The sequence below is a fragment of the Delphinus delphis genome, chromosome 19 (genome assembly GCF_949987515.2).
Source record: "Delphinus delphis chromosome 19, mDelDel1.2, whole genome shotgun sequence".
NCBI classification, from domain to species: Eukaryota; Metazoa; Chordata; class Mammalia; order Artiodactyla; family Delphinidae; genus Delphinus; species Delphinus delphis.
Window position 1 is genome coordinate 2,365,022 of NC_082701.1, and position 25,326 is coordinate 2,390,347.

General features: G+C 52.6%; 1 protein-coding gene across 6 annotated transcripts in view; it reads left to right on the forward strand.

The window, feature by feature from the left end:
- The window catches only part of ARSG (arylsulfatase G), a 116,157-nt gene that overhangs the window by 68,729 nt on the left and 22,102 nt on the right, over window positions 1-25,326 (forward strand). For 5 of the 6 annotated variants that reach the window (XM_059997117.2, XM_059997118.2, XM_059997116.2 and 2 more), the window contains 6 exons: window positions 316-503; window positions 2,609-2,656; window positions 3,719-3,830; window positions 6,710-6,847; window positions 15,406-15,602; window positions 17,081-17,161. In XM_059997117.2, the coding sequence (XP_059853100.1) occupies window positions 316-503; window positions 2,609-2,656; window positions 3,719-3,830; window positions 6,710-6,847; window positions 15,406-15,602; window positions 17,081-17,161 (764 nt within the window). Of the gene's footprint in view, window positions 1-315; window positions 504-1,830; window positions 2,237-2,608; window positions 2,657-3,718; window positions 3,831-6,709; window positions 6,848-15,405; window positions 15,603-17,080; window positions 17,162-25,326 lie in introns of those variants that run through there. The other variant, XM_059997121.2, reaches the window with a different exon arrangement.

Consider the following 25,326-nt stretch of genomic DNA (forward strand, 5'->3'; position numbering starts at 1 on the left):
CACAGGTCTGCGTATATCCGTGAACTATCCCTTCAGAGCCACGAGTGTTGATTTCTGGGGTTACAGATGCATTAAGTGAGTAGGTGAATATAAAATGTGGAAAATCCGTTCAATATGTGGGATTAAATCCCTTCGAATCAGCTGTGTGACCCTGGGTTAGTCACATAATGCGTCTCTGGGCTTCATTTTCTTTACCTGCCCCACGGCTGGCGGGTCCTGGAGCTTTTTCCCAGCGCTGGGACCCCAGGGATTGAGTCCCTCTTGGCCCGGCTTTCTGTGGTCAGGCCGACCCCCATCGCTCTCCTCTCTGCGCAGGTTTGTGGACTTCCACGCGGCTGCGTCCACCTGCTCGCCCTCCCGGGCCGCCCTGCTCACCGGCCGGCTTGGCCTCCGCAACGGAGTCCCTCACAACTTTGCGGTCACCTCTGTGGGGGGCCTTCCACTCAACGAGACCACCTTGGCCGAAGTGCTGCAGCGGGCTGGCTACGTCACCGGGCTGATTGGTAACGTGGCCCCCACCGCCCAGACCCCGTCCCCCCTGCATTTTCTGTGCTGACTGCTTTGTGTCTGCAGAGCTGCCGCCTCTCCTGCTCGTGTCCGCTTTTCTGCTCATTTCTCGCTGTAGGAGTTGGGAATGCTTTCAGCTCTAAGCAACTGAAACGACCTGCCAGGGGACTAAACCATGTATGGAACTAGTTTCCCCTGGCGCCCCCTACAGAGGCCAAGACAACCCAGCCTCCCGACGGCATCCTCAGGCTGCCTGTGCTTAGGATTCTGGCTCTCCAAGAGCTGGGTCCGGCGGGGTTCCCACCTCCCTCCACCACGTGAAGGGGCAACGAGGGTCCCTGTGGGGATGTCCTCGGGGCCCCGGGCTCCCCGTTAACCTGCAGGAAGCTGGCATTCCTGGTGTGTCGGCCTGGCTCCTCCTCTGGGTCAAGGAGCCTGACATAACTTTGCAGAAGATCAGACTGCAGTGTGGCCTTCATTGTCCTGGGAGGACGAGACCATTAAGGTCCCAACCGGCTCTCCTTTTCACCCCTTTCTCTCCATACCCGGAGGTACGAACTATTCTGAGGCTCTCACTATGGGCTGAGCGTCCTCACCCGCCCTGTCCCTGCATCCGTGTAAGACTCCCAGCCCGGGGGGCGGGAGGGCTTTGGTCCCTGGGCTCTCCGACCCTAACACGTCATGCAGCATCAGGGGCACTGGGTTCTTCTCGAGCTGGGTTCGATCTCACTTGCCCCTCCTTCTTCAGGCCTTTAAATCCCAAGAAGGCAACTGATCGCGGGTCGACTGTTCACCTCTCATGACACCTTTTGCTTTTCTGGGAGAGGGGACTGAAGCGTAGCTCCTTGTTGAGATCGTGAACTTCCTAGCAGCGCGCTTACAGGGCGAATGAGAAGCCTGCTGAGGGAACCCCGAGTCCACTGACGCCACTCACTGTTTGCTTCTCCTCTTGCTCTGTGTTCATGTGTTTGTCCCCAGCTGCACATGTTGTCACTCGGCCCTACTTTTCTCCCCCTCCTATTATTTTCTATGTCCTGGTGATATAATTCTACACGCTTATTATAATTTTAGAAGCAATTTTAAAATTGTACTATAATTTTATATTTCCACGTCATGCTGAATCTAAGCATTCCACTTAGCTTAATCCACTTCCCTCAACTTTTTATGACATTTGTTTTCAAACCTACAGACCAGTTGCAAGAAGGGACTCCTAGACCCCCATATACCCTTCACCTCGATTCACCGTTGCTCGTTTTGGCCACAGGCGTGTGTCTTGAAAAGATGGTTTGGAAGCATTGTACTGAGGCCACGTGAGATAACTTACTGAGTCAGACTCCTGTGGTTGCCTGTTTCTTTCCGTCCTTGGCGTTGTTTCACGCTGCCGCCGTACTGGTCTTTGCCCCGCGTTTTTGATTCTTCCCCTTACCTCGTGGGTGACTTCCCTGTGGGATCTTTACCCGGAGAGCAGAGAATGAGCAGGTCAGAGGGTCCCAGCCTCGCCTCGTGCCCCCCAGTGAACGCGTTTACAGCGCCAGGAGCAGCCCTGCGGCAGAGCTTCCTCGTTGCTGGCCTGGCTCTGGCGGCGCAGGGAGGCGGCGCCCCGCTCAGCTTCTGCAGAGGACGATGATGAAAGCAGGCGGGAGCGGCATCTCTGGGACTGTCTGGGCCGTGCACTTGCTCCTTGGGTCCTTTGCAGGGCCCCAGGCAGGAGGGCCGAGTGGAAGGTGTGGTGAGCCCTGGAGGGGGTGGGGGGGTGGGGGGGGCGTTGCCGTGGGCGCTGCACCCTCTTTGGGGGGCAGGAGCTCAGCCTGCTAACTTCTCTGGGCTCCCGGTAATGGCTCGTCTTCCCCCCCCCACCCCCCCGCACGCTTTCCTGCCTGAGTCATGAGTCATCCTTGCTTGCTTTCTGTCTCCCTGGGGACTCCCTCTCGGTCCCAGAGAACGAGGCTTGGCTGTCACACAGCACGTGAGCCTCTCTTTGCTTGTGCTCAGGAAAGGGCAAAGCTGGTGGAGACCTGAGTGTGTGACCAGCTCCACCAAGGGGCTGGGAGCCCCCATGGGGATTCCTCTCAAAGTCTCTCTCTCTCTCGTTTTCCTCCAGGCAAGTGGCATCTTGGACACCATGGCTCTTATCACCCCAACTTCCGTGGTAAGAATTCTTTGGAGGATTGGTTACCTGGGAAACAGAAAATAAAGGTCTCTGTGTAAAAGGACTCTATAAGTGTTTCAGCCATCCTGCCCCTGAGGGGCCTCTCTCCTGAGTCAGGACACCTTCGTTCACAGGCTCACCTGGGTGGGTTTGAGGTGCCAGGGTTGCCTCTGTTTGCACATCCCTCTTGCCCGGCACCTTTCCCGGCCCCCCTCTTTGGTGCCTGTCTACCCTTCGGGCTACCCCGTCGTGAGGCCATCAGTGTTCTCCTCGACCCAGTCCTTCACGTGTCCGGGAACACTTGGCCCCCGTGAGGCCCCGCGTGGTAAGAAGTAAAGATCGTTTGATGGGTTCACTGAAGCAGGGGCTCGGCGGGGAGTAGGGAATTCTGTGGGAAACTTCACACGGAAGCTTGTGCTGGAGAAGAGCTGGGATATGGGAGGGTCTCAGAAAAAAGTCAACACAGGGTTTTCAGGTCTCAGTTTGACCCTCACATCCTCCCTCCAATACCCCTCCACCCTCTCAAGTCCAATCCTGCCAGCCCTCTGCGTCCAGCTGAAACGGCAACTCTTCTGAGAAGCATTTTGAGATTCCTGTCCCAACCACATCCCACCCCCAGCATCCAGGGGTAACTTCATCCTCTGATCCCTCTTGTGGGCTTGCTGACAATCCATCTCTTAGAGCTGAATCTCTGCTTCTTATCCTCCCGCTCTTGAGGGCAGAGTATATTCTTTTACCCCCCAGAGTGTCATGCAGGTAGCAGATTTTCACCAGACATTTCCCAGCGGTGTCCATCATCGCACTGGGAACGGGAGGTGTTCAAGACATTCTCCCCACTTCCTTCCACGCAGGGTTAATGCTAATCACAAGAAGTTTTGCAAATCTAGTCTTGCAGCCAGGACCCAGCAAAGTGTTTTCTTTGCACACTACAAAGGGCTATTAATCAAATCCTCTTTTAATTACATACGCCATAACACTGCAGAATTAAATCATGGAAAATTAAATTTCTGTCCTGGGTGTAAGAATGCAGGCTCATAGCCTAACCCGTTCCTTCTCTTCCAGGGTTTGATTACTACTTTGGAATCCCGTACAGCCATGACATGGGCTGCACTGATACCCCCGGCTACAACCACCCCCCTTGCCCGGCATGTCCACGGGGCGGTAGACCGTCAAGGTAATCCTAGCCAAGGCATCGGCTCTGGGCTCCAGAGCCAGGTGAAGTCCTGGGGGTGTGGTCCATCAGAAGGAAATGAGCGAGGCCCACGGGGAACAGTTACAGTAGCAAAAAGGGATCAAGTGCCTGGGACTTCTCTGGCGGCGCGGTGGTTAAGAATCCGCCTGCCAGTGCAGGGGACACGGGTTCGAGCCCTGGTCCGGGAAGATCCCACATGCCGCGGAGCAGCTAAGCCCATGGGCCACAACTACTGAAGCCCCTGTGCTCTAGGGCCCTCGTGCCGCATCTACGGAGCCCGCATGCCGCAACTACTGAAGCCTGCGCACCTAGAGCCCGTGCTCCACAACAAGAGAAACCACCGCAATGAGAAGCCCACGCACCACAGCAAAGACTAGCCCCCGCTCGCCGCAACTAGAGAAAGCCTGTGCGCAGCAACGAAGACCCAAATGCAGCCAAAAAAAAAAAAAAAAAAAGATCGAGTACCTTTAGTGCAAAAAATTTAAGTGCATTATTTGCATGGAGTGCAAGAACACTTTTCACGAGGATGAGGTGAACAACATTTTTTTAGTTGGCATTTTCCAGGTTCCTTGGACTGTTTAGCTCAGCAGGGGAGAGGCTGGTGCGACCCAGGGTCTCACGCAGGTGGCCTCCCTCCTCTGCCTGCTGGCTTTGCTCCTGGACCACTCACCTGGCCCTGACACTGGACATAAGGAGGGAGCTAGACTGAGAAAAAGTCCACCGGGCTCCCTATAAGCCCTACCCCCGCCCTGAAATAAGCCAGCGTTTCGACATCGGAATGCCGTGCAGGCACTCAACAGGATGTTTTAAAAACGTATTCAGTGAAATGGGAAAATGCTCACAATAGAATAGTAAGTGAAAAAAGCAGGAAATAAATCATCAACACTGTGACCTGAACTACCTCTGTATTTATGCCTCTAATAGCCCTAAAGGAAATACGCCAAGATGGTAACCATGGTTCATTCACTCTGGTTGTGGCATTAAGGAGTTTGCAGTTTTTTCCTCTCTCGTATTTTCCAAATATTCTGTAATGAGCTTGCAGTACGTTTATTATCAGAAAAATGTAATAAACCGTATTCAGGTAATAAAGCAGCCCAGACCAGGTGCTCTGCTGTTCGGACGGTGTACTGGGATTGTTCATAACGTTGCAGGTGTCTGGGCCGCCCGGGGAAAGCGTGTCTTGGGGCTTATTAATAATAGTTAGCATCATAATGGCCATTTGTTGAGAAATTGTTACATCCTAAGCGCTCTGCGTGCTTATCCGTGACCCACCGGACCTCTGAGTGAGGCAAGCGTTTCTCCTGATTGTCCTGAGAAGGAAGCTTACCTGGTGGCCCAGGTCACAGTGGAGTCATGAGAGGGAAGGATGGAGAGTCCCGTCTGGGTCTCTGAGTCTAGAGCCCAGGTCTCCTCTCTCCTGACTACTCAGAGGGTGGTCGCTGGGCCAGCAGCGCAGGCATCATCTGGACGCTTGCTAGAAATGCCGGTGTTCAGACCCCTCCCAGAGGTCTACCTTTTCACGAGACGCCCAGGAGATGCAAGAGCCTGTTGGCAGTGGGAGGAGTGACGTCACCACGTGAGAACCTGCCACTGCTCTCTCATCACCGCCGGGCGCCTGGGGCTCACACCTGTGGCACCCCTGCCGTCTCGTGCGATGACCACAGCCTGGTCCCTTTTCCGTCTGTGTTAAATCAAATAGAAGAAAAGTGTTGGCTGAAGGAGGAAAAGGGGGAGAAGGTTAGGGATGATGGAGCAGCCACAGGATCATCCAAAGCTGGAAGATTGGACACGAAGATGAGGTTAGCGTTGTGACACCCGGGACTGTGCTCTTTTTCTCTTTTTAAAACACTGTGGTCCTTGGTGATTACCCCAGTCTGACCTTGTCTCTTAAGCTTCCGGCACAAGTCTGTGTGCACATAGATGTGTGACGGGGGCTCTCCTTTCTTCCCAGATTCTTCCCTGCAGCAGGAGGACAGTTTCCCTACCCAAGAGGCCCCCCGTGACCACCCTTTTCTCTCCATTGTCCTCAGCTCCTCTTCCAGTTCTCTGTATCCCCCAGGACAGAGGGCTTGAGTTTTGATTGCATTCCTAGTGTGCCGAGCAGTGTGAATGCTAACCGTTCCTTATCCCTGGAAGGGGCCCGGGCAGCCCCACACTTCCCACAAGGAAAGTCAAGCTCTGAGAGCTTAGGTAACTCACGCGAGATCACAGCCGGGGTCAGGATTCAGCTGCTCTGCTGGGTCATTCGTACGTCAGATTCATCTCCATCTGTAAGACCAAGGGCTGAGTTTGTTTTTTTCCAGGAGATACAATAGGTTTGACCCCCACTTTTTCCAATTGCTAAAATTTCCCCAAATTCTCCAAACACGGTTTGAAATTCCAAAGTTGTTCCTAGCCATCTGTCCTCTCGTCAGACGTCTTGTCACACAAAGTCCTGATTGTTGACTTGGAAAAATACCACGCGTTGTACCCCATGGACGGAAGTCATGACTTAAGGGGGCCGGTGGAAAAAACCGGGGCTACTGATTGTCTCTGGGACTCTGCTGTGTAATGTACTTTGTTTAACCTCAGTTTCTCTGCCAGCAAAATGGGTATAATCATACCCCTAGCTCAAAAAAGTCGTGAGCGTTGCAGAGTGGCCAGGCTTGTCCAAGGAGCCTACACGTCTATTCAAAGGGAATAGGAGAAGGTGTTATATTGGTTTTGCACTTGGAGGAAATGGCAGACTGGAAGAATCACTTGAGGCCAGGCTGTTAAGTGTTCTGTATTTATGGGCATCACCGCATCAAAGCGTTTTGTTTGACTCGGTGACTACTTAGGTCGTGGGAATGAACGCTCCACCGTCTGTGATTTCCACCCAGGAACCCTGAGAAGGACTGTCACTCGGACGTGGCCCTTCCTCTCTATGAGAACCTCAGCATCGTGGAGCAGCCCGTGAACTTGAGCGGCCTCGCACAGAAGTATGCCGAGAAGGCCACCCAGTTCATCCAACGGGCGAGGTGAGCCCCCCCGTGTCCCCTGGCCCCAGCACGGCCCAGACCGCGGCAGAGCTCCATTGCCTGATAAAGATGCGCGCGTGCATGTCTCCTGGAAATAAAGCTAGAAAACTGTCTGTCCTGGGGTCTCCAGGCCTCGGTTACAAGTGCCTCGGGTACGTTCCCAGGGTCCCTGCTCAGACCACACTCTCCCGTCATTGTCAGGTGTCCTCTCCTGCTAGCGTATCACCTCCCTGAGGGCAGGGTCCGTCCACTGTCTTCTGGGCATTCAAGGTGTTTGTCGAGTTCATTCGTTGACAGGCTATGTTTGTTTCCTATTGCTGCTGTTACAAACTGACCACCAACTTATTGGCTAAAACAATAGCAATTTATTCTCCTACAGATCTGGAGGCTGGACGTCTGAAATGCGTCTTGTGGGGCTAAAATCAAGGTTATCAGAAGGGCTGTCTCCATCTCGAGGCTCCAGGGAGGATCGTTTCTTGCCTCCTGCAGCTTCTGGTGGCTGCCGGCGTTCCTTGGCCGTGGCCGCATCATATTCCTTTTTTTTTTTTGGCGGCACCACTGGGCTTGTGGGATCTTAGTTCCCCGACCAGGGATGGAACCTGGACCCTGGGCAGTGGAAGCATGGAGTCCCCACCACTGGACCGCCAGGGAACTCCTGGCCACATCGTTTGAATCTCCACTTCTGTGGTTCACGTGCCTTGTCCTCTTCTGTAGTCATATCTCCCCCTGCCTCCTTCCTATAAGGACATTTGTGATTACGTTTAGGGTCTACTGGGAACGAGCCAAGATAATCCCCCTATCTCAAGATCCTCAACTTAATTGCATCTACAACGTCCGCTGTGGGGACACTCAGAGATTCCAGGGATTAGACCCTGAGTATCCTTGGGGGCCAGTATTCAGTATAACACACAGGGGTCCAGCATCTACAGGGCCCAGGTAACCTGAAGCGGGAAGCAGGCTGACGGTGAGGCAGTAGGGAGTAGTGGGGCCTGCGGTGAATTTCGAGCACCTGTCCCATCTAAGGCCGCCTGCTGCTGCTTTGTGGGAACGGGGGCCTGGCTTGTCAGGCCTTTCCATTTCTCAAGAAAGACAGGCCACCTGGCCCTTGGCGGATCTCCTGATCTCTAACTGTTAGCAACCACTAACTGAAAATAACAAAAAGCAGAAACCCCAGAGCCATACCACAGTGGGTCTCTAGCAAGCTGTCTCTGTGTGAGAGCTGCTCGCTTCCAGCCTCTGTCAGATCAGAGATCAGCACAGAGAGTAGATTGTGCGAGACCACAGTCAGCTACTACTACTGACCTTGGGGTGCATGTACATAGGTGGCGGGGTGCAAGCCCAGACACACACATGTGCACACACACAGTCACCCCACCCGCTGCCTCTCTCATGTGCACTGGTGCATCTTTCTCCTAAGACTGCAAACTCTCTCTCTCTCTCTCTCTCTTTTTTAGGCCGCGCCATGCGGCACGCGGGGATCTTAGTTCCCCAACCAGGGATTGAACCCGTGTGTTGGGAGCGTGGAGTCTTAACCACTGGACTGCCAGGGAAGTCCCAAGACTGCAAACTCTTCAAGGGCCGGGGAACAATTTCCAACAGGTCCTTTGGTATTTTCCACAGCCTTTGCCTAAGTGGGCAGGAAAACGTGTGCTGCACACCCGTCTACTTGCCCAGAATTAAGAATAGACTCCACCTTGGGATAACTGATCTCATCATTTCCTTGAATGTGCAAGAATTCCCCCAGCCCCTCGCTCCACCATGCTGGACTTTTCTAGACAGAAGGGCAGCTGGGAGGGTGGAGGTATAGCCATGGTGAGGAAGGTCTACCCCTGCTTTTGCAATGAAAGCACAGTGTTCTCAGGGGACGGTAGCGGGTGGCAGCCGGCTGGGGACTGATTAACTCTGAAGAGGACATGGTGCTGTTCATCTACCACTTGATTAACCAGTTGAAAGACTAACAAAACAGTGAGCAAACTCTTTATCATAGGAAAGAGGGGAAGAGTTTGCTAATTTATTAATTAGTTATTAAGTGAAAAGTCACATGAATCCTGTTGGCTTTTTGCTTGACAGAAAAGAATCCTCAGGCATGCTGATTTCTTTAGGATTGGACTTGCCAATTCATCCGTGATTTTTGACGTGTCAGCAGAAAAGCCCCCAGATCTGTGCTGTTTTCTCCGCCATGACCCCTTACGCCACCTTGACTTGTTTGTCAAAACTAGCGGGGGTCCCTGGAGTGTGGTTTCCTGCCCCTGCTCGGCAAGGGGGTCTTCTTTGAACGTTTTTCCTTGGGGCTTCACTTGATTTTAGACCCCTAACCTAGCAGTGATGCTGAAGGCTAATTCTTAAAAAAAAAATTTTTTTAATTGAAGTATAGTTGATTTACAATGTTGTGTTAATTTCTGCTGTACAGCACAGGGATTCAGTTATACACATATATACATTCTTTTTCATGTTCTTTTCCATTATGGCTTATCCCAGGATATTGAATATAGTTCCCTGTGCTCTACAGTAGGACCTTGCTGTTTCTCCATCCTGTATATACTAGTTTGCATCTGCTAATCCCAAACTCCCACTCCATCCCTCCCCCACCTCCCCTCCCCCTTGGCAACCACAAGTCTGTTCTCTATGTCTGTGAGTCTGTTTCTGTTTCATAGACAGGTTCACTTGTGCCATATTTTAGATTCCATATACAAGTGGTATCATGTGTTATTTGTCTTTCCCCTGAAAGCTAATTCCTGATTCGAGTTTTTTAGACAGCAGGCAAAGCTCCGAATTGGCAAAAAAAGAAAAAGAAAAAGAAAGGAGGTAGCGGATGGCCTGGGCGTCTGGGCTTCTAGGTCATGCAGCTGGCTGGTCCTCTGCTTCCCACAGGGTCTAGGATGGCGCATTTAACCTGAGTTGGGAATACAGGGCTTGATGGGCTGAGCGTATTGGAGTAGGTGTGAGGTGTAGTTGAGGATGTTTGAAATCAGAGTGTATGGTCCATATTCCATGGAATTGCGCACTTAGAACTAGGTCCTAGAGAGGCACAGAGGACAAAGAAGCCCCAGCCCTCCTGGGCTGGAGCCTGGGACCCACATCAAGGGCTTGATTCCTTCTTCTCTTTGACTCAACCCCTCCGCCTGCATCGTTCTCCCCCTGCTGGTCTAAGCCTCCTTCCCCTTCTCACCTCCGTCCTCACCCGTCTCCCACCTAAAGCGCACCACCTGCCACCCACATCAGGGCTCCGGGTTCAGCCTGAAGATCATTCTGTCCTCCTGACACCTCCTCTCTTCTTTCTCCTGTTTGGGTGTTCCGATGAATGACGGGTGAGGACATGAGTGATTGCACGCACCGCTGGGCAGTGGGACGGCCGTCCTCCTCCTGCAACCTCTCCCTCTGCTGTTCTGTCCGCCTTGAAGGGCGACCATGCACTGTCCCCCTGGAGCCCCCCCGTCCTTCGGGCCACACTGTCTCAGAGATGTCTCCCCTCTCCGCCTCCCCCCCGCCCAGCTTGGGTCCCCTGTTATGCTCTTCCACAGCACCCTGTATTTCTCCTCCATCATTCCTACTACTATACATTTGTAATAATGATCTGATTCATTTCTTTTTTCTTTTTTTGCGGTACGCGGGCCTCCCACTGTTGTGGCCTCTCCCGTTGCGGAGCACAGGCTCCGGACACGCAGGCTCAGCGGCCATGGCTCACAGGCCCAGCCGCTCCGCGGCACGTGGGACCCTCCCGGACCGGGGCACGAACCCGTGTCCCCTGCATCGGCAGGCGGACTCCCAACCACTGCGCCACCAGGGAAGCCCTGATTCATTTCTTAGTTGCATCTTTCCCTCTGCTGTTTCCAGTTGGATGTGAAGCTCCAAGAAGGTGGAAATCCTGCTTCTGTGTTTGTAGCTGTCTCCGCAGTGCCTGGGGCTTGGTTAGCACTTAATAAGTATTCATTGAATGCGTGAATAAAGAGTGAGTTGCTTGATCTGGCCCCAAACGTGTGCCAGTGTTGTGCTGGGAATACACACGTGGATTAGATCTGTTTCGGCGTTCGAGCGTCTCCCAGGCCAGTGGGGAAACAGATGATGTTCAAAAGCCGGCTTTCGCATAGGCTGCGTTGTCAACACTGATCAGCTCTCTAAGGGAGGGGAAGAAGGGGCCAGGGAGGAGGAAGCCACCTGTGAGCTGGGAGCAGAGAGGGATCTTGATGGCTTTGGAGTGGGATCTCAATGGATTAATGGATTAAGTGTTTGCAGGCAAGATACCAGGCAGGGTGCTGCCGGGAGAGGAGTGAACAGGCGCAGGAGGACGTGAGGTGGCCCCGGCGTGGGAAGGACGGCAAGGCTGGGAAGGCCGCGGATACCGGGCTAGGGCTTTGCACTGCCCGCAGGCTCATGGAGCCCCGGTGGGCTTCTGAACTGAGAACTGTCAGGTCCAGTCTGGATTCCAGAAGGTTCTCTGGAACGCTGAGACCCAGAGGGTGACGGTGAGATTTGGGACGGGGCGGGGGCGAGTGGCTATTGCAGCAATGCCTCCTGGACCGGTCAGCCCTGGGGGCTGCTGCAGGGGCAGCCGAGGGAGCCCGGCTCGAGGGCAGCCCTGCCGCCACCTTCAGGCCTGGCTCTCCTGCCGGGAGCCCACTGGGGACATTTCCTGAGAGATGGGCATCCCTCGCTTGCCATTTTCTATTTCAGATCAGGAGATTTTCTCCAGACTTGGCTTCCCCAGGTCTCAATCTTTGTGCATCTCCACACCACGCCCCACCCTCCCTCTGCTGGAATGTCCCCTCCAGCGTCTTAATTCCTCTGATACCTTAACCCCTTTTGTTAAATCTGAACATGTTCTTCTAGCCTCCTTCTGTGCTGGTGAATAAACACACACACACACACACACACACACACACACACAGGCATGTATCTATATTTAAATAAAAATGAAATCATACTGCCTTATAACTGGCCTTTTTTTTTTTGGGTTCGCGGGCCTCTCACTGCTGTGGCCTCTCCCGTCGAGGAGCACAGGCTCCGGACGCGCAGGCTCAGCGGCCATGGCTCATGGGCCCAGCCGCTCCGCGGCATGTGGGATCTTCCCGGACCGGGGCACGAACCCGCGTCCCCTGCATCGGCAGGCGGACTCCCAACCACTGCGCCACCAGGGAAGCCTTTTTTTTTAAAGCACCAAGTCTCCTCCACTTTTTTTTTTTTTTCTGGCTGGGCCGCATGGCTTGTGGGATCTCAGTTCCCCAACCAGGGATTGAACCCGGGCCACGAAAGTGAAAGCCCAGAACCCTAACCACCAGGCCACCAGAGAACCGCCCATCCTCCACTCTGTATTTGCCATTCAGCACAGGAGTGGTTCAGGGGATAGATGCCCCCAGGGAGCTAGTTTGTGCGGTTCCTACAACATGCCGTCTTTACGAGTTCTAGCGTGGTGTCAGGATGCAGGGAGAGAGGTGCTCCCTGGGTACCGTGGGTGCTTACTACTGCAGGCTCGTATTAGTCATACTTCTTAAGAAAAGGGCACCACTTATGAAAACCTTACTATGGCATTAAATACTCACAGCTGTATCAGGGAGGCATAGCTGTCCCCATCGTGGAGACGACAGACGTTAAGTGAATTGCCCAGGGTCACACGACCATGAAATAAAATCCCAGGGATTCGGATGTGGGTCTCCAATGCCCGTCTTCCCTCATCTTCACAGCCCAGGGTGCCAACAGGATTTTGATAATGGGTGGCAGTTTGCAGGATAATGATGGGGGTGGGAAGAGGGTGGGTGATGGGACCACGCCCCCAGCCCATAGGTAGCTATTAGCTGATAAATGTTTAACAACCAGCAGTCAGAGAAAAAGCTCTGATTTGCCCATTTCTGTGGCGTAAATACTCTCACTGTGGCTGAATTCAAGATACCAATGAGATGTCTCTGACCATGGGGCTGGAGAGGTGTGCCGCGTAGCACCTCATCATGTGGTGTTCCCACCACACAGATTCAGCGGCCGCAAAATAAACTCCAGGGCACAGATAATGGTAAAATGTGGTAGAATAACTAGGATGTGATAAATCGTGCAAGTTTATTACCTTTGTTTTTTTTTTTTTTTCAGTTGATTTACAATGTTGTGTTAGTTTCTGTTGTACAGTAAAGTGAATCAGTTATACACATACATATATCCACTCTTTTTTAGATTCTTTTCCCATATAGATTCTTTTACAGAGTATTGGGCAGAGTTCCCTGTGCTGTACAGTAGGTCCTTATTAGTTATCTATTTTATATATAGTAGTGTGTATATGTCAACCCCGGTCTCCCAATTTATCCCCCCCACCTTTGTTTTTAATATCATTTATTTAATGGTAAGTTGATTTCATTTAATTTTTAATGGCAGCCATGTTTAACACCTGGCTTGCAAAATTCCCGAAATCTGAGCCAGCTCCACCCGGCATGCTGCTGCCACGTGGTATCCACCTGCAGATTATGACAAGGCGTCCCCGCTGAGTGTGTGCTGACCGGTGCCAGAGCGCCCAGCTCGGCCGGTGGATTGTGGGCTGGCATTACACTCCCATCCGCTCTCTCAGCAGGATGTCCGCATGCCGGATTTGTGCACAACCTACACAACTGTACATGATCATCTTTGTGAGATCAGGCAACAGACGCCCTACATCAGCACCATGCAATAGCGCTCCCTGCAAGGAAGAACATGTTCTCTCTGTGCTGTCCAGGATGGTAGCCACTGGCCTGAGCATTGGAAATGTGGCTCAGGCAACTGAGACACCCGATGGACGGATAGAGAAAGAGATAGACATAGAGAGAGAGATAGATAGATAGACAGATAATAGATAGATGATAGATAGGTGATAGATAGATGTAAACTGTACATAGCGTAATTTTTCCTTTTCAGTATATATATGTGTAACTGAATCATTTTTCTGTACACCTGAAACTAACACAGCTTTGTAAATCAACTCTACTTCAATTAAAAAAATTTTTTTTAACATCTTTATTGGAGTACAATTGCTTTACAACGGTGTGTTAGTTTCTGCTGTATAACAAAGTGAACCAGTTATGCATATACCTATGTCCCCATATCTCTTCCCTCTTGCGTCTCCCTCCCTCCCACCCTCCCTATTTTTTTAATTTACCTTTGCAAGTGTACAGTTCTGTGGTTTTAAGTACATTCATACTGTCCTGCAACCATCCCCACTATCCATCTCTAGAACTTTTTCATCTTCCCAAATGGAAGCTCTGTACCTGTTAAACACCAGCTCCCCGTTTTCCCTTCCCTGCAGCCCCTGGCCTCCACAGCGCTACTTTCTGTCTGTATGAAGCAGACACTCCAAGTACGTCCTGTAAGGGGAATCGCACCATATTTGTCCTTTGGTGACTGGCTTATTTCACTGAGCATCGTGTCTTCAAGCCTCATCCATGGTATAGCATGTGAGACGCTGAACTCTTAGCTTTATTTCATGTTCGTGAATTGAAATCAGAATAGCCACTCATGACTTGTGGACATGGACGATACAGCTCGTGAAATGTTGCAGAGAAGTTGTGGGCTAGAATGGGGAAGGAGAGGCCCCCGTCTGGGACGTGCATCTTCTGTCCTTCAAAGAGAACCGAGTGCAGTACAGTCCCACCCAATCAGGGGACTTTGGGAGTTGGGGTGCAGGGGCGTCTCTAGGGCGAGGTTTGGTGCAGAGCTGAGGCTGGGGGACTCAGAGAGCTTGATGTGAGGTGGTGTGAATCGGGGGCAGCCAAGAGCACTCAGGCCAGTCTGAAAGTCGAGTGTCCAGGTGGCCTGGTGTGAAAGAGCTGCGCTTCCGTCGCCAGCCTACGGACTCGCCTGAAGTTCCCCCCTTGCCCTCCCTGTGTCCTCTGAAAGACCCCCCACAGGGGTGGGCTGTGGGAAGAGACTCCCCGAGGGTCCCTGCCGCTGCCCTTGACCCTGCCCCTGGCCTGGGAACGCAGGTGGGGGGCAGGCAGGAAGCAGAGGCCTCCCAGGGGAACCTGCAGGATCAGAGTAGGGGCAGCCGGGAGCCTGGCCTCCACCAGGACCTTGATCGAGATGTTCCCAGCTATGGCCTTGGAATTTCCCGTGGTCCGTTTCAGTCATCCGTTCATCTCCTAGAAAGAGCCAAGGCTGGGAATGGAAACGATGGCCTGGATGCTGCGAGAGAGCAGCTGGAACTTAAAAATACGTTTGCGCTGGACGTTAGCATGAAGCTGCCAAGAGCCAGGGCTCTGCTCTCAGCCAGACCTTAGTTTAAACCCAGACTTGGTCGCTTCCTAACCCTGGGTAAGTCTCTCAGTTTCCCTGAGCCTCTGCTGCTTCATCCGGAAAAGGGAACTTGGGGGGTTTTATGAGGCAGAATTCAGGCAACGTGAGTCATGTTCAATGAGCTCCCGGTAAACGTTAAAAGGGCAGAAGCGAGTATTACAGTTACTCTCAGTCTTTAACTAGCTTTACCCCCCATTGCCTCTGCAGGCTGTAGACGGATGTGTACCTCCTGAGCACACCGGGTGGAAGGGCTTCTGGGCTCTTCTCTGAGGCCACGGGACCCTTCTGGAGAGTCACCTCCGGCTCTCTCGTTTCAGTGCCAGCGGAAGACCCTTCCTGCTCTACGTGGGCCTGGCCCACATGCACGTGCCCCTGTCCAGGACCCTGCTGTCAGCAGAACCCGGGGGTCGAAGGCCGTACAGCGCGGCTCTCCGGGAGATGGACAGCCTCGTGGGCCAGATCAAGGACGAAGTTGACCTCACAGCTAAAAACAACACATTCCTTTGGTTTACAGGTGAAGTAGTAAAACCCAGCCAACCTCGCTGGGATCTAATGGATAACCCCGCACACGCCCCACACAAGAGCAGAGTCTGGGCGAGTGACCCTCTTCAGCTGGGCAGGGGGCTCGCCTCGAACTGGGGGCCCTGCTCGCGTCCGTCGGCCTGCGTGCCGAGCACCTGTCCATTGGGGCCTCCAGGGCTGTGCCCCTGGAAAGGCTTCGCACAGAGAGAGCGGGTACCCTGCCGGCCCCCTGGGTGTTGATCAGGGCCATCTGGGTGTTGCTGTTAATTGTTAATGAGCGACTTTGACATTGTGGACCTCTGTAATCCTCGGGCAATTCCAAGAGTGCTTCTTTACCGTCTTCCCCCATCCCAAAGGTTGCCAGCGGTCAGCAGGTCACATCTTCTGGCTGAGTGCTGGACCAGTGAGCTGTTTAAAGGGCCCACACAGGCATCACTGGTCTCGGGTCCCTGTCTGGAGCGAGAGTGGTGGACACTTGGGTTTGAATCTCTACTCTTGGGAAAGTTACTTTATTTTTTATAAATTTATTTATTTATTTTTGGCTGCGTTGGGTCTTCGTTGCTACCCGCAGACTTTCTCTAGTTGCGGCGAGCGGGGGCTACTCTTCGTTGCACGGGCTTCTCATCGCGGTGGCTTCTTTTGTTGCGGAGCGTGGGCTCTAGGCACGCGGGCTTCAGTAGTTGTGGCTCGTGGGCTTGGTAGTTGTGGCTTGTGGGCTCTAGAACGCAGGCTCAGGAGTTGTGGCGCACGGGCTTAGTTGCTCCGCGGCACGTGGGATCTTCCCAGATCAAGGCTCGAACCCGTGTCCCCTGCATTGGCAGGCGGATTCTTAACCACTGCGCCACCTGGGGAGTGCCGGGAAGGTTACTTTAACCTCTGTAAGCCTCTCCTTCCTCGTTGGCAGAATCAAGCTGACAGTGAAATCTATTCCATAGCACATTGGGGGATCAGGAGATAACGTATGTGTGCATCAGAGGGGCTGAAGAAAGAGTTGCTGGGCACTCCCCTGCTGGTGCAGAGGTTAGGTCTCCGTGCTTCCACTGCAGGGGTCACGGGTTCTATGCCTGGTTGGGGAACTAAGATTCCACATGCCGTGCGGCCGAAAGAAACCCACAAAAAACAAAAGGAAAGAAAAGAAAAAGTTGCTGGGCTGAAGATAGTGGCAATAGAATTGCTGAGCCCAGATCCAAAGGCAGAAGCCTCAGCGTGGGGCGCGCTCGGGGCAGGACAGCCCACCTCTCCGGAAAGCCCATCGGAGGCAGCCCCCTCTAAAAGGTCCTTCAAGGGTGGGGTTGCATTTGTTTGCACAGGTCTTTTTTCTCTCCAGTCCCCTGCTGTGCACAGGGATGTGGGACGAGAGAGAGAGAGAGAGAGAGAGAGAGAGAGAGAGAGAGAGAGAGAGAGAGAGAGAGAGAACCGGGCAGAAGCATCCTCCAGTAACTGCTGCCTGTTGCTTGTTTTGGTTTCTAGGAGACAATGGCCCGTGGGCTCAGAAGTGTGAGCTGGCAGGGAGCATGGGGCCCTTCACTGGATCATGGCAGACTCGTCAAGGTAGAGGCTCACAGCTGGGGTTGGGGCATCTCCCCGCAGGTGCTGAGTCTGGGCTGGGGCATGAGATCCGGCCTCTGGGAGGACCAGTTTATAGCTGGGTCTTGGGACATCGTTGTGAAATAGGGACAGATTACTCACAGCCACTAGCTCCCAGAAGAGAAACAATTTGGAGCGGAGAAGGTGCGTGTTCACCCCGGGGGTTCCCTTTCCTTCCCTCCCAGGGCGTCGGCCCGCTGACAGGCAGCCCAGCAAGTATGCTTTGCCTCTACCCTCACCCTCATGTCCTCAGTCTTCCTCCTTGCTTTCTTTTCTTTCCTTTTTGAAAAGTCATCCCTCCACCCATCCAAACACTAATTCATTTCATTCATTCAAGAAGTATTTTGTGCACAACTCTGCAAGGTTTCTGTAGGCATTAGCTCTAAACCTTAGTGAAAGGCAGGTAGTCATCCCTCCACTTACAGCTGAAGAATGAGAGAGGCTAAGGAACTTGCCTAGAGTCACATAGTTTGGGAGGACGGGGCCAGGCTTGCTACCAAGTTAAAGCTGGTGATCTTCCCACTACACCGTACTGCCTCTCTTTATGTAAACACCCTTCAGCCCTCAGCTCAGCGCCCATCTGCTGGGAAGGTTTCCCCAAAAGGACCTCACTCTCTGAAAGAGCAGTGCTGCTGGGGACAATTCGGCAGTATGGACCTAAGTCTTGAAAAATGTGCGTGCTGGGCGATGCATTAATTCCTCTTTTAAAGAATTTGTCTTCAAGAAATAATAAGCCAAGTGCACAATGTTGTGTGTAAAAGAATGCTCGTTGCAGTAGGTTTTTCTTGAGAAAAATAGTTAGACATAACCCAAGTGTACAGCAAGAGAGGAGTGCTCAAAGAAATTATGATACATGCATTTAAAGAAACACTAAGGAACCACTGAAAATGGTGCATATGACTGACCTGGAAACAGTTACACTAAATACTTTTCAGTGAGTAAAGCAGGTCACAAAACCATATGTAAAGTACGATTTTATTGTATAAAACTAAGTGCATGTATTCTCGGAAAAATCTTGAGAGAGGCAACAAAAGGTATTGATAACAAAAGATTAGCAGTGATTACCTCTGGGTAGGGGAGGAAGGGTTTAAGTGTAGTTATTCCCACTTTTTTTTACCAATTAAAAAATTTTTTTAATTAATTTTTTAAATGAAAAAATTAAAATAAAAATTTCAGAAGGTGCTTGTATCCGAGGGGTGCAGAGGTGGACTTGGCAAGATTACGCCCTGGGGCTGGGTTTGCCCTGCTGTCTGGCTGGCTTCTGACCTGCAGCCCCAGCTGTGTCCAAGTCGGAGGACACGAATTCCCTTTCAGATGGGCCTGGCAGAATAGTCGTAGTTACCTAGAAGCTAGAATTTTCGTGTGTCCCACGGCTAGCTGTGAGAAGGAAGTGCTTTACCCTGGCGTCCCTTGGATCAGATCCCTTGAGAACTTTACAGGTGAGTGGCTGCTGAGCTGTGACCACATCTCACGTGTGGACATATGTGGTGGAAGTCAGGGAAACTGGGTGCTGCCCAGTGACCAGACCACTTCATCCCTCTGGGTGGTGGCGTTCCTCTGTGCATGGATCTCTTTGGCCCATCCAGTTCGTTCAAGAGCACTGTGATTTAGTTCTGGTTCCTGGAGAGCTGGACCAGGAAAAGATGCTAGGACCAAAAGTGGTGGAAATGTGTCCGGTAGCTGCAGCCACGGTCTAGAGAAATATGGTGCCAACTGGGAGTGGTTCTTCTGCATTCGCTGATGATAATTCCTCCTCTCTGTACCTGGGGTACCCTCGGGCCAGGCTGCCGTCTTCAATGCTCAGTTAGAAGAGCCTGGAATCACTTTTACTCTCAAGAGTAAAAGCCCTAAAGGCACAGAGACCAAGGTTGAGGGGATAAAAATCTGTCCGTAAGTGGCCCCTCTGTGGGGATCTTTCTGTTTCCTAAGAAGACGACCTCTGATCTCCTACCTGAGGACCTGCCTTATCTTTTCTCTTCTCCCCCTTAGGAGGCAGTTTTTTTTTTTTTTTTTTTTTTTTTTTTTTTTGCGGTACGCGGGCCTCTCCCTGCCGTGGCCTCTCCCGTTGCGGAGCACAGGCTCCGGACGCGCAGGCTCAGCGGCCATGGCTCACGGGCCCAGTCGCTCCGGGGCATGTGGGATCTTCCCAGACCGGCGCACGAACCTGTGTCCCCTGCATCGGCAGGCGGACTCTCAACCACTGCGCCACCAGGGAAGCCCTAGGAGGCAGTTTTAAAATAGTGAACCAGTTTACGGGTGTGGACTGTAGCCCATTCTTTGAGGGAAGAACTTTATGAGAAACACATGTATCAGCAGGGCGTATCCTCCTTTCCTTCTATTTCCTTCTACTTGTTGAGCACCTACTATGTGCCAGGAACTGTGCTCAGTGCCGGGGACACAAAGATCGTCAAAGCCCCGGCTTTAAAGAATGACGGTCTAGAGCAGTGTTTCTCAGACTTTAACGTGTAGATGGTCCCGTGGGGGTCCTGCACCCAGTCGGTCTGGGTTGGTGATGGAGATGTTGCATTTCTAACCAGCTCCCAGGTGATGCTGATGCAGCAGGTCCAGGGACCACAGTGAGAGCCAGCAGTTTGGGATATCCACATCTAGCGCCCTTCGAGTCTAGAACTGTCAGATCTAGACCAGTGGGTAATCAGGTGAGGTCCCAGGACCAGCAGCATCAGTACCACCTGAGAACTTGGTAGCAATGCAGATTCTAGGTCCTCACCCCAGACCTACTGAATCCGAAGCAAAGTTGGGGAAGGTGTGGACGAAAAGGAGTGCAAGTTGGTGCAGCCCCTGTGGGAAACAGTACGCACGGTCCTCCAAAAACTAAAAGTAGCGCTACCACGCGATCCAGCAATCGCACTGTTTATCTGAAGAAAATGAAAATACGAATTCCAGAAGATATACGCACCCCATGTTCATTGCAGCATTACTCACAATAGCCAAAATGTGGAAGTGACCTAAGTGTCCATCTATAGATGAATGGATAAAGAACACGTGGTACGTGTATATATAGACATTTCTATTGAGTCAAAGATGATAAATAAAGGGGAGCGAGTGACAGGAATCTCCCCGCATTCAAACAGTGCCAGGGAGGCCTCAGCGAGCTCTACTCCAACTATCTTGTTGGCCAAAGAGGGATCTGAGGCTGAGCGGGGCAGAGGGCTTCCCTGGGGCCAGCCATCGACTGAGGGGCCACACGCTCTGACCACCACCCGGCTCATTCCTCAACCCACGTTTTCACTATCCTCACGCCCTGTTATACCCGACTGACTGCCCAGCTGTCTGCAACGTCCTGTCTTACTTCTCCGCCCCCTCCATGGTTGTCAGGGAGAACCTCGTTAGCCCCTGTGACAGTCTGAGTCTTTCTAAATCTGGGAGGCAGAGTGGAGAGGTGGAGAGAGGGCTTTGGAGGCGTGATTCTCGACTCAGCTCAGGACCCGGTGCCCGGCGGCCCCTTCCAGCCCTGCGTCCTCCTCAGTAAGGGCAGTGGAGACCCGCCTCGCGGGACGGTGCAGGGCCAACTGGGACGCTGGCCGCGAGGTGCCTGGCCTTTCCTACCCCCGTACAGCTCCACCTCTTCACTCCCAGCCGAAACAAACTCGAGGTGGGGGCAGGGTTCCTACCAAGAGAATAATTGGAAGAAATGACCTGAGAAGGATTTTCCTGCTGAAGCACACAGGCACCTTAAGCAACATGAGGGTCACTTCCCAGGAGTTCTGGGCCTGTGGTTTGGAAAACTGCTCTGAGGCTGGACTTCCTTCATGTCGAGGCAACACCCTCTGTGGGGGGCAGGGCCTTGCACAAACGTTGGTCTGGATGTGGTATCTGTGGGGCACAGCACCTGAATCCGTGGTGGGACTGGACCTGGTTACCTTGTTCTTTTCCCAGGAGATCCTGGAGACGCACCATGTGGGGGGTAAACACTTCCCCTTCCTCAGTCTCCAAACTGGCTTCCCGTCAACCTCTCCTCACTGCCCAGGCCACTGCGGGGGGCTCTGGGAAGGCGGGCAGAGCCCTGGGTGGAAGGGCCATGGCCAGGGGACCCGGGTCACGGGGGAGGGGCTGGGGGTCCCTCTGGACCGCCTGCTCTTCTTCGAGCAGGTTCCTTGTCAGCGGGAGGCCTGTGTATCCTGCTGTAAACGAGGCCAGTCTCGGGAGCTGGTGAAAGAGAGAAGACAGTCAGTGTTTTCGCGATGGAGCAGGACAAACAGTGCCCAGAGCCCTGCTGCTTTCTCCCCGCAGCCGGCCCAGCGCATTAGGCCACACGCTGCCTCCCCTGTTCCCAGGGCCCCCGGGCCACCCCCCCCCCTCTCCTGGCTGAGCCGCTCTGCTCAGCTGATGTGATGAGGCAGCGTCTCCTGCAGTCATCCCTTCATCCCGTGCTGGAGTGAGGGTGCTCCACGGGCTTGGCCTGCGTCCTGTAGGGGTGAGGAGAGACCGAACCGGGGGCCAGGGAGCACAGCAGGGCCGCTGCCGACCCCGAGCCCGCGGCCCCCCTGGTTCCCAGCCGCCGGCCCCCCTTCCCCGCTCCAGACCTATTTCCTCTCCGGGACAGAACCAACACCTTGTTTGTGCCCTAACTGACGGCTCCTCTGTCTGGAAAATCTTTCCTTGTTTTATTTGAAGAGCAGAACTGTTCCTTCCTCCCCCCTGGTGATGAGGAAACATGCTGTTGAATTTGGCATCCTTGGCCTCTAGGAGACCTTGGTTGTAACTCGATGCTGTCAGGCGGTTACATAAGCTTTCCCACTGGGAAGCGTTCTCTACATCCTGGGCCTTCTGTCCATTTGGGGCAGGGGGTGGGACGGAGAGGGGTCGGGGTTGCGGGGGACTGGGGGAGGGAGGGAGGGGCAAGGGAGGGGCTCTTGGCCCCGGCTGGGGTCAGGGCCAGCTACTGGGGACCCAGTGGAAGTCAAATGATGTCCCCTGCCGGGCTTGGAAGTCCCCATGCCCACACTCACGGCCGCCCCAGGGCAGCCAGGGTCCTTCGCCCCAACAGAGGCCTGGCTGCCCTGTGTTTCTAGAACACTAGTGTGTGCGCTCCGGGCAGCCTTGGGAGAGGCATGTATATATATTTAGAAATGAAGCCTGCTTCTTTAGAAGGTTATAGGACGTGTGCTCCTCAGAACACGCGTGTCCCATCCGAGTCACAAACATAAATGCCTTGAGGGGCCAGGCAGGTAGTATAAACGAACAACTGTTTGTTTGCGTCCACTGTGGCCAGCATTAGGGACTCGGGAAATCAGATCGAGGGCTCTGACTAACGACATTCAGATTTAGTTTAAAGAGAAATACGATTTGTGCCAAACCAAACTGTCAGGGGGCCGAGTTCAGTGTGTGCTTTGCCAGGTTGCAGCCTGCTGTCTTCTATCTGTAGGTGATTCTGTTTTGTCTCCGCTTTGCTAGGGGTTTCTTTGGATGGCTGTTAGTGGGCGCTTCCGTGGCAGGCACTACGCCGGAGGACCTGGCTTGGAACTTTATGTACATTATCTTGCGTAACTTTTCCGCCATCCCGTGAGATCAGGACAGTCATTTCCCCCTTCACGGCTGCGGAGATGGATGTGCAGTGACGTTGAGAATGGGAAGGCGTCCTCCCATTTACCTTACTAACACTTCTCAACTTCTGGTCCTCAGAGCCTGGTGTCAGGATGACTTGGAGTCAGACCCCACCCCAGACTTCCTAAATCAGCATCTCTGGGTGTCCTTCTGGCGGCTCCGTGTACTGAGAAGTTTGCCAACCTCTGTATTAGCCACACTGCCTTTCCGACTCAGGCAGGCATCGCATTGGGGTCCTTTCTGGGAAGGACCCTGTTCCAAGCGTAGGTCGTGGTGAGCCTTCCTCGGCTGCCCTTTTCTCCCTGCATCGTGCAGTGGCATTTTCTTCCGTAGCCAGGGGAGAACGAGCAAAAGCATTTCCATGAATCATCGTTCTGTTTATATTTTGGTTGCTGAGGCTAAATATTTATTGCTTTAAGTAAGAGGTTCTGCCTTAATTAGAGTCATAACTAACCGCAAGTGCGCTGAAATGCGTTTTCATGACCATCAGACTTGCGTTTCTCAACAGAAAGCCAAACGCAATGGACCCTTTTGATGTGCCAGGGCCTCTGATCAAAGTATGAAGGTTGCTCTCAACTAACGAGTAGCTTTTGAAATTAAAAAGTGCCTGTTTGACTTTGTGGACTTAGCTATTGTTCTCACTCACTATAACACGTAGGGTCACATTCACGCTCCGGTGGCGTAAAGTTATAAAGCTGTGGGCCGTATAAAACCTGTCATTAAAAAGCACATAAGCTACAATTAGTTTCAAAACACACTGTGTCCACCTTCTGACTCTGTTCCTTGCTCTCTTCACCCTCGGCCTGGAACGGCCCGCTCTACACTAACTCACCAGGAGAATTTACAAGATACTGGTATCCAGGCCCCACCCCCGGCCAATTTAAATCACAATTCTCTGGGAAAGGGACCTTGGCCTGGGTACTTCTTAAAAGCTAGTGATTCGAGTATGCATTCGGGGATGGGAACCACTGTCCTAAAAAGTCCTAGAAGGTTTAATGGCTGAGGGTACTGGCTGTGTGGTTAGACTTGGATTCAAATCCTGACTCTAGTGTTTCTTTGCTGTGTGACCTTGAGCAAATTACTTAACGTCTCTGAGCTTCAACCTCCTCATCTGAAGAATGAGGATAACAGGGCTTAGCTCACAGAGTTGTCCTGAGGATTAAGGGAGATGACGCCGGGAAGCACTTAGCATTATAGGTGGGTGCACTTAGCTTGGTGCTTAGAAAGGGCTCAGTCAATAGGAGACATTATTGTTACTGTTACTGTTGTGGTTAACGGAGGATGAGTTTCCATCAGTAGGAGCAGGTATCACTGGAGAACATCAGGGGACCAGGGCCAGCTGCTGTGGGTTTCAGTGTTTGCTGGTGCAGATGAACCACAACAAACACGGTTAGATGTTTCTGATAATCAGATGCCTGGTTATCAGGCATCAACCCTGGGGACCCACAGAGAATGCTGGTCGGATCTTTTAAAGTTGGCCCACCCCTAGCAGTGCCAATGAGATACTGGAATTTGGAGTAGGAAGGTGTCCACGCTCTGGGGGATATATTTTTTATGGTTGTTTACCTACACTCTGGACTCTTTTGAGTACAAGCCTTGTGGGCATGGCTGGAATATATAATTGTGTCTTTCTGGTAAAGCCAGAACCCAAGGTACAGCCAGGTGCCAGCTGGCCAGTGTTGACAACATAGAGGAGGGGTTGCTTTCCGCACCCCAAGTGTCCACACCGAGCCGCTTCTCTCAGCCAACATTTTCCTCTCTTTGTCCCAGTTCCTGATTCTCTGCAGGGCACTGTCCACTCTGTTGACGTATACATGTTTTATAACTGGCCGAATTCCTTCTAACCTCTCCAGCTTTCAACTCTCTGATGAAATAAGGCAAACGCATTGACATATTTTTCTCTGAAAACGAATTAGGAAAGTTAATCGTCTGAAAAAGAACGGTACAAAAAGATCATGGCAAATGAGCAGAACCCCTAGTGGTGAAGACCAATTAGCAGATTTATTAATTAGGGGCTAGTGTACCCTTCTGGAAACACCCTGGAGGCGGAAACGCAATCCTGGTGCCGACCCTGTATGCTGGCACCTATAGCCCTAACACAGTGCAAGCCCCCAGCTTGGGCCTTCTGGTCGACCCTCAGAACCATTGGCTTGTTTCTTCGAATTGAACCCTTTGCTTTTCCTTAGCATCTGGCCTCAAAGGCTAAGCAAGTTCGTCTGAATTTTGTGCTCCGTGGACTTGCAAATAAATGGACTCCATGTTTTCACCCACCTATTCCCCGAGCTTCCATAGAAACGCCCCTCGTGGGGGGGGGTGGGGACTATCTGCAGAGCTCCCGCACGTGCAGCGTTAGTGCTCCCTCCCCGCTCCTTGGCCTTCAGCTGAAGCGTAAGTCGTGCATTCCAAGGCCACGGGGGAGTGCGATTTATGCTGGCTGTAGCTCTGGAGTCTCTGTTCCATATGCGTGAATAATTGGGAGTGGGCTCTAGGTGTTTATGGCCGGCGTGGCTCTGGACTGGAAGAAGGTATGTGAGACATCTTGGGCCAAGTCAAAGAGTTTCCCG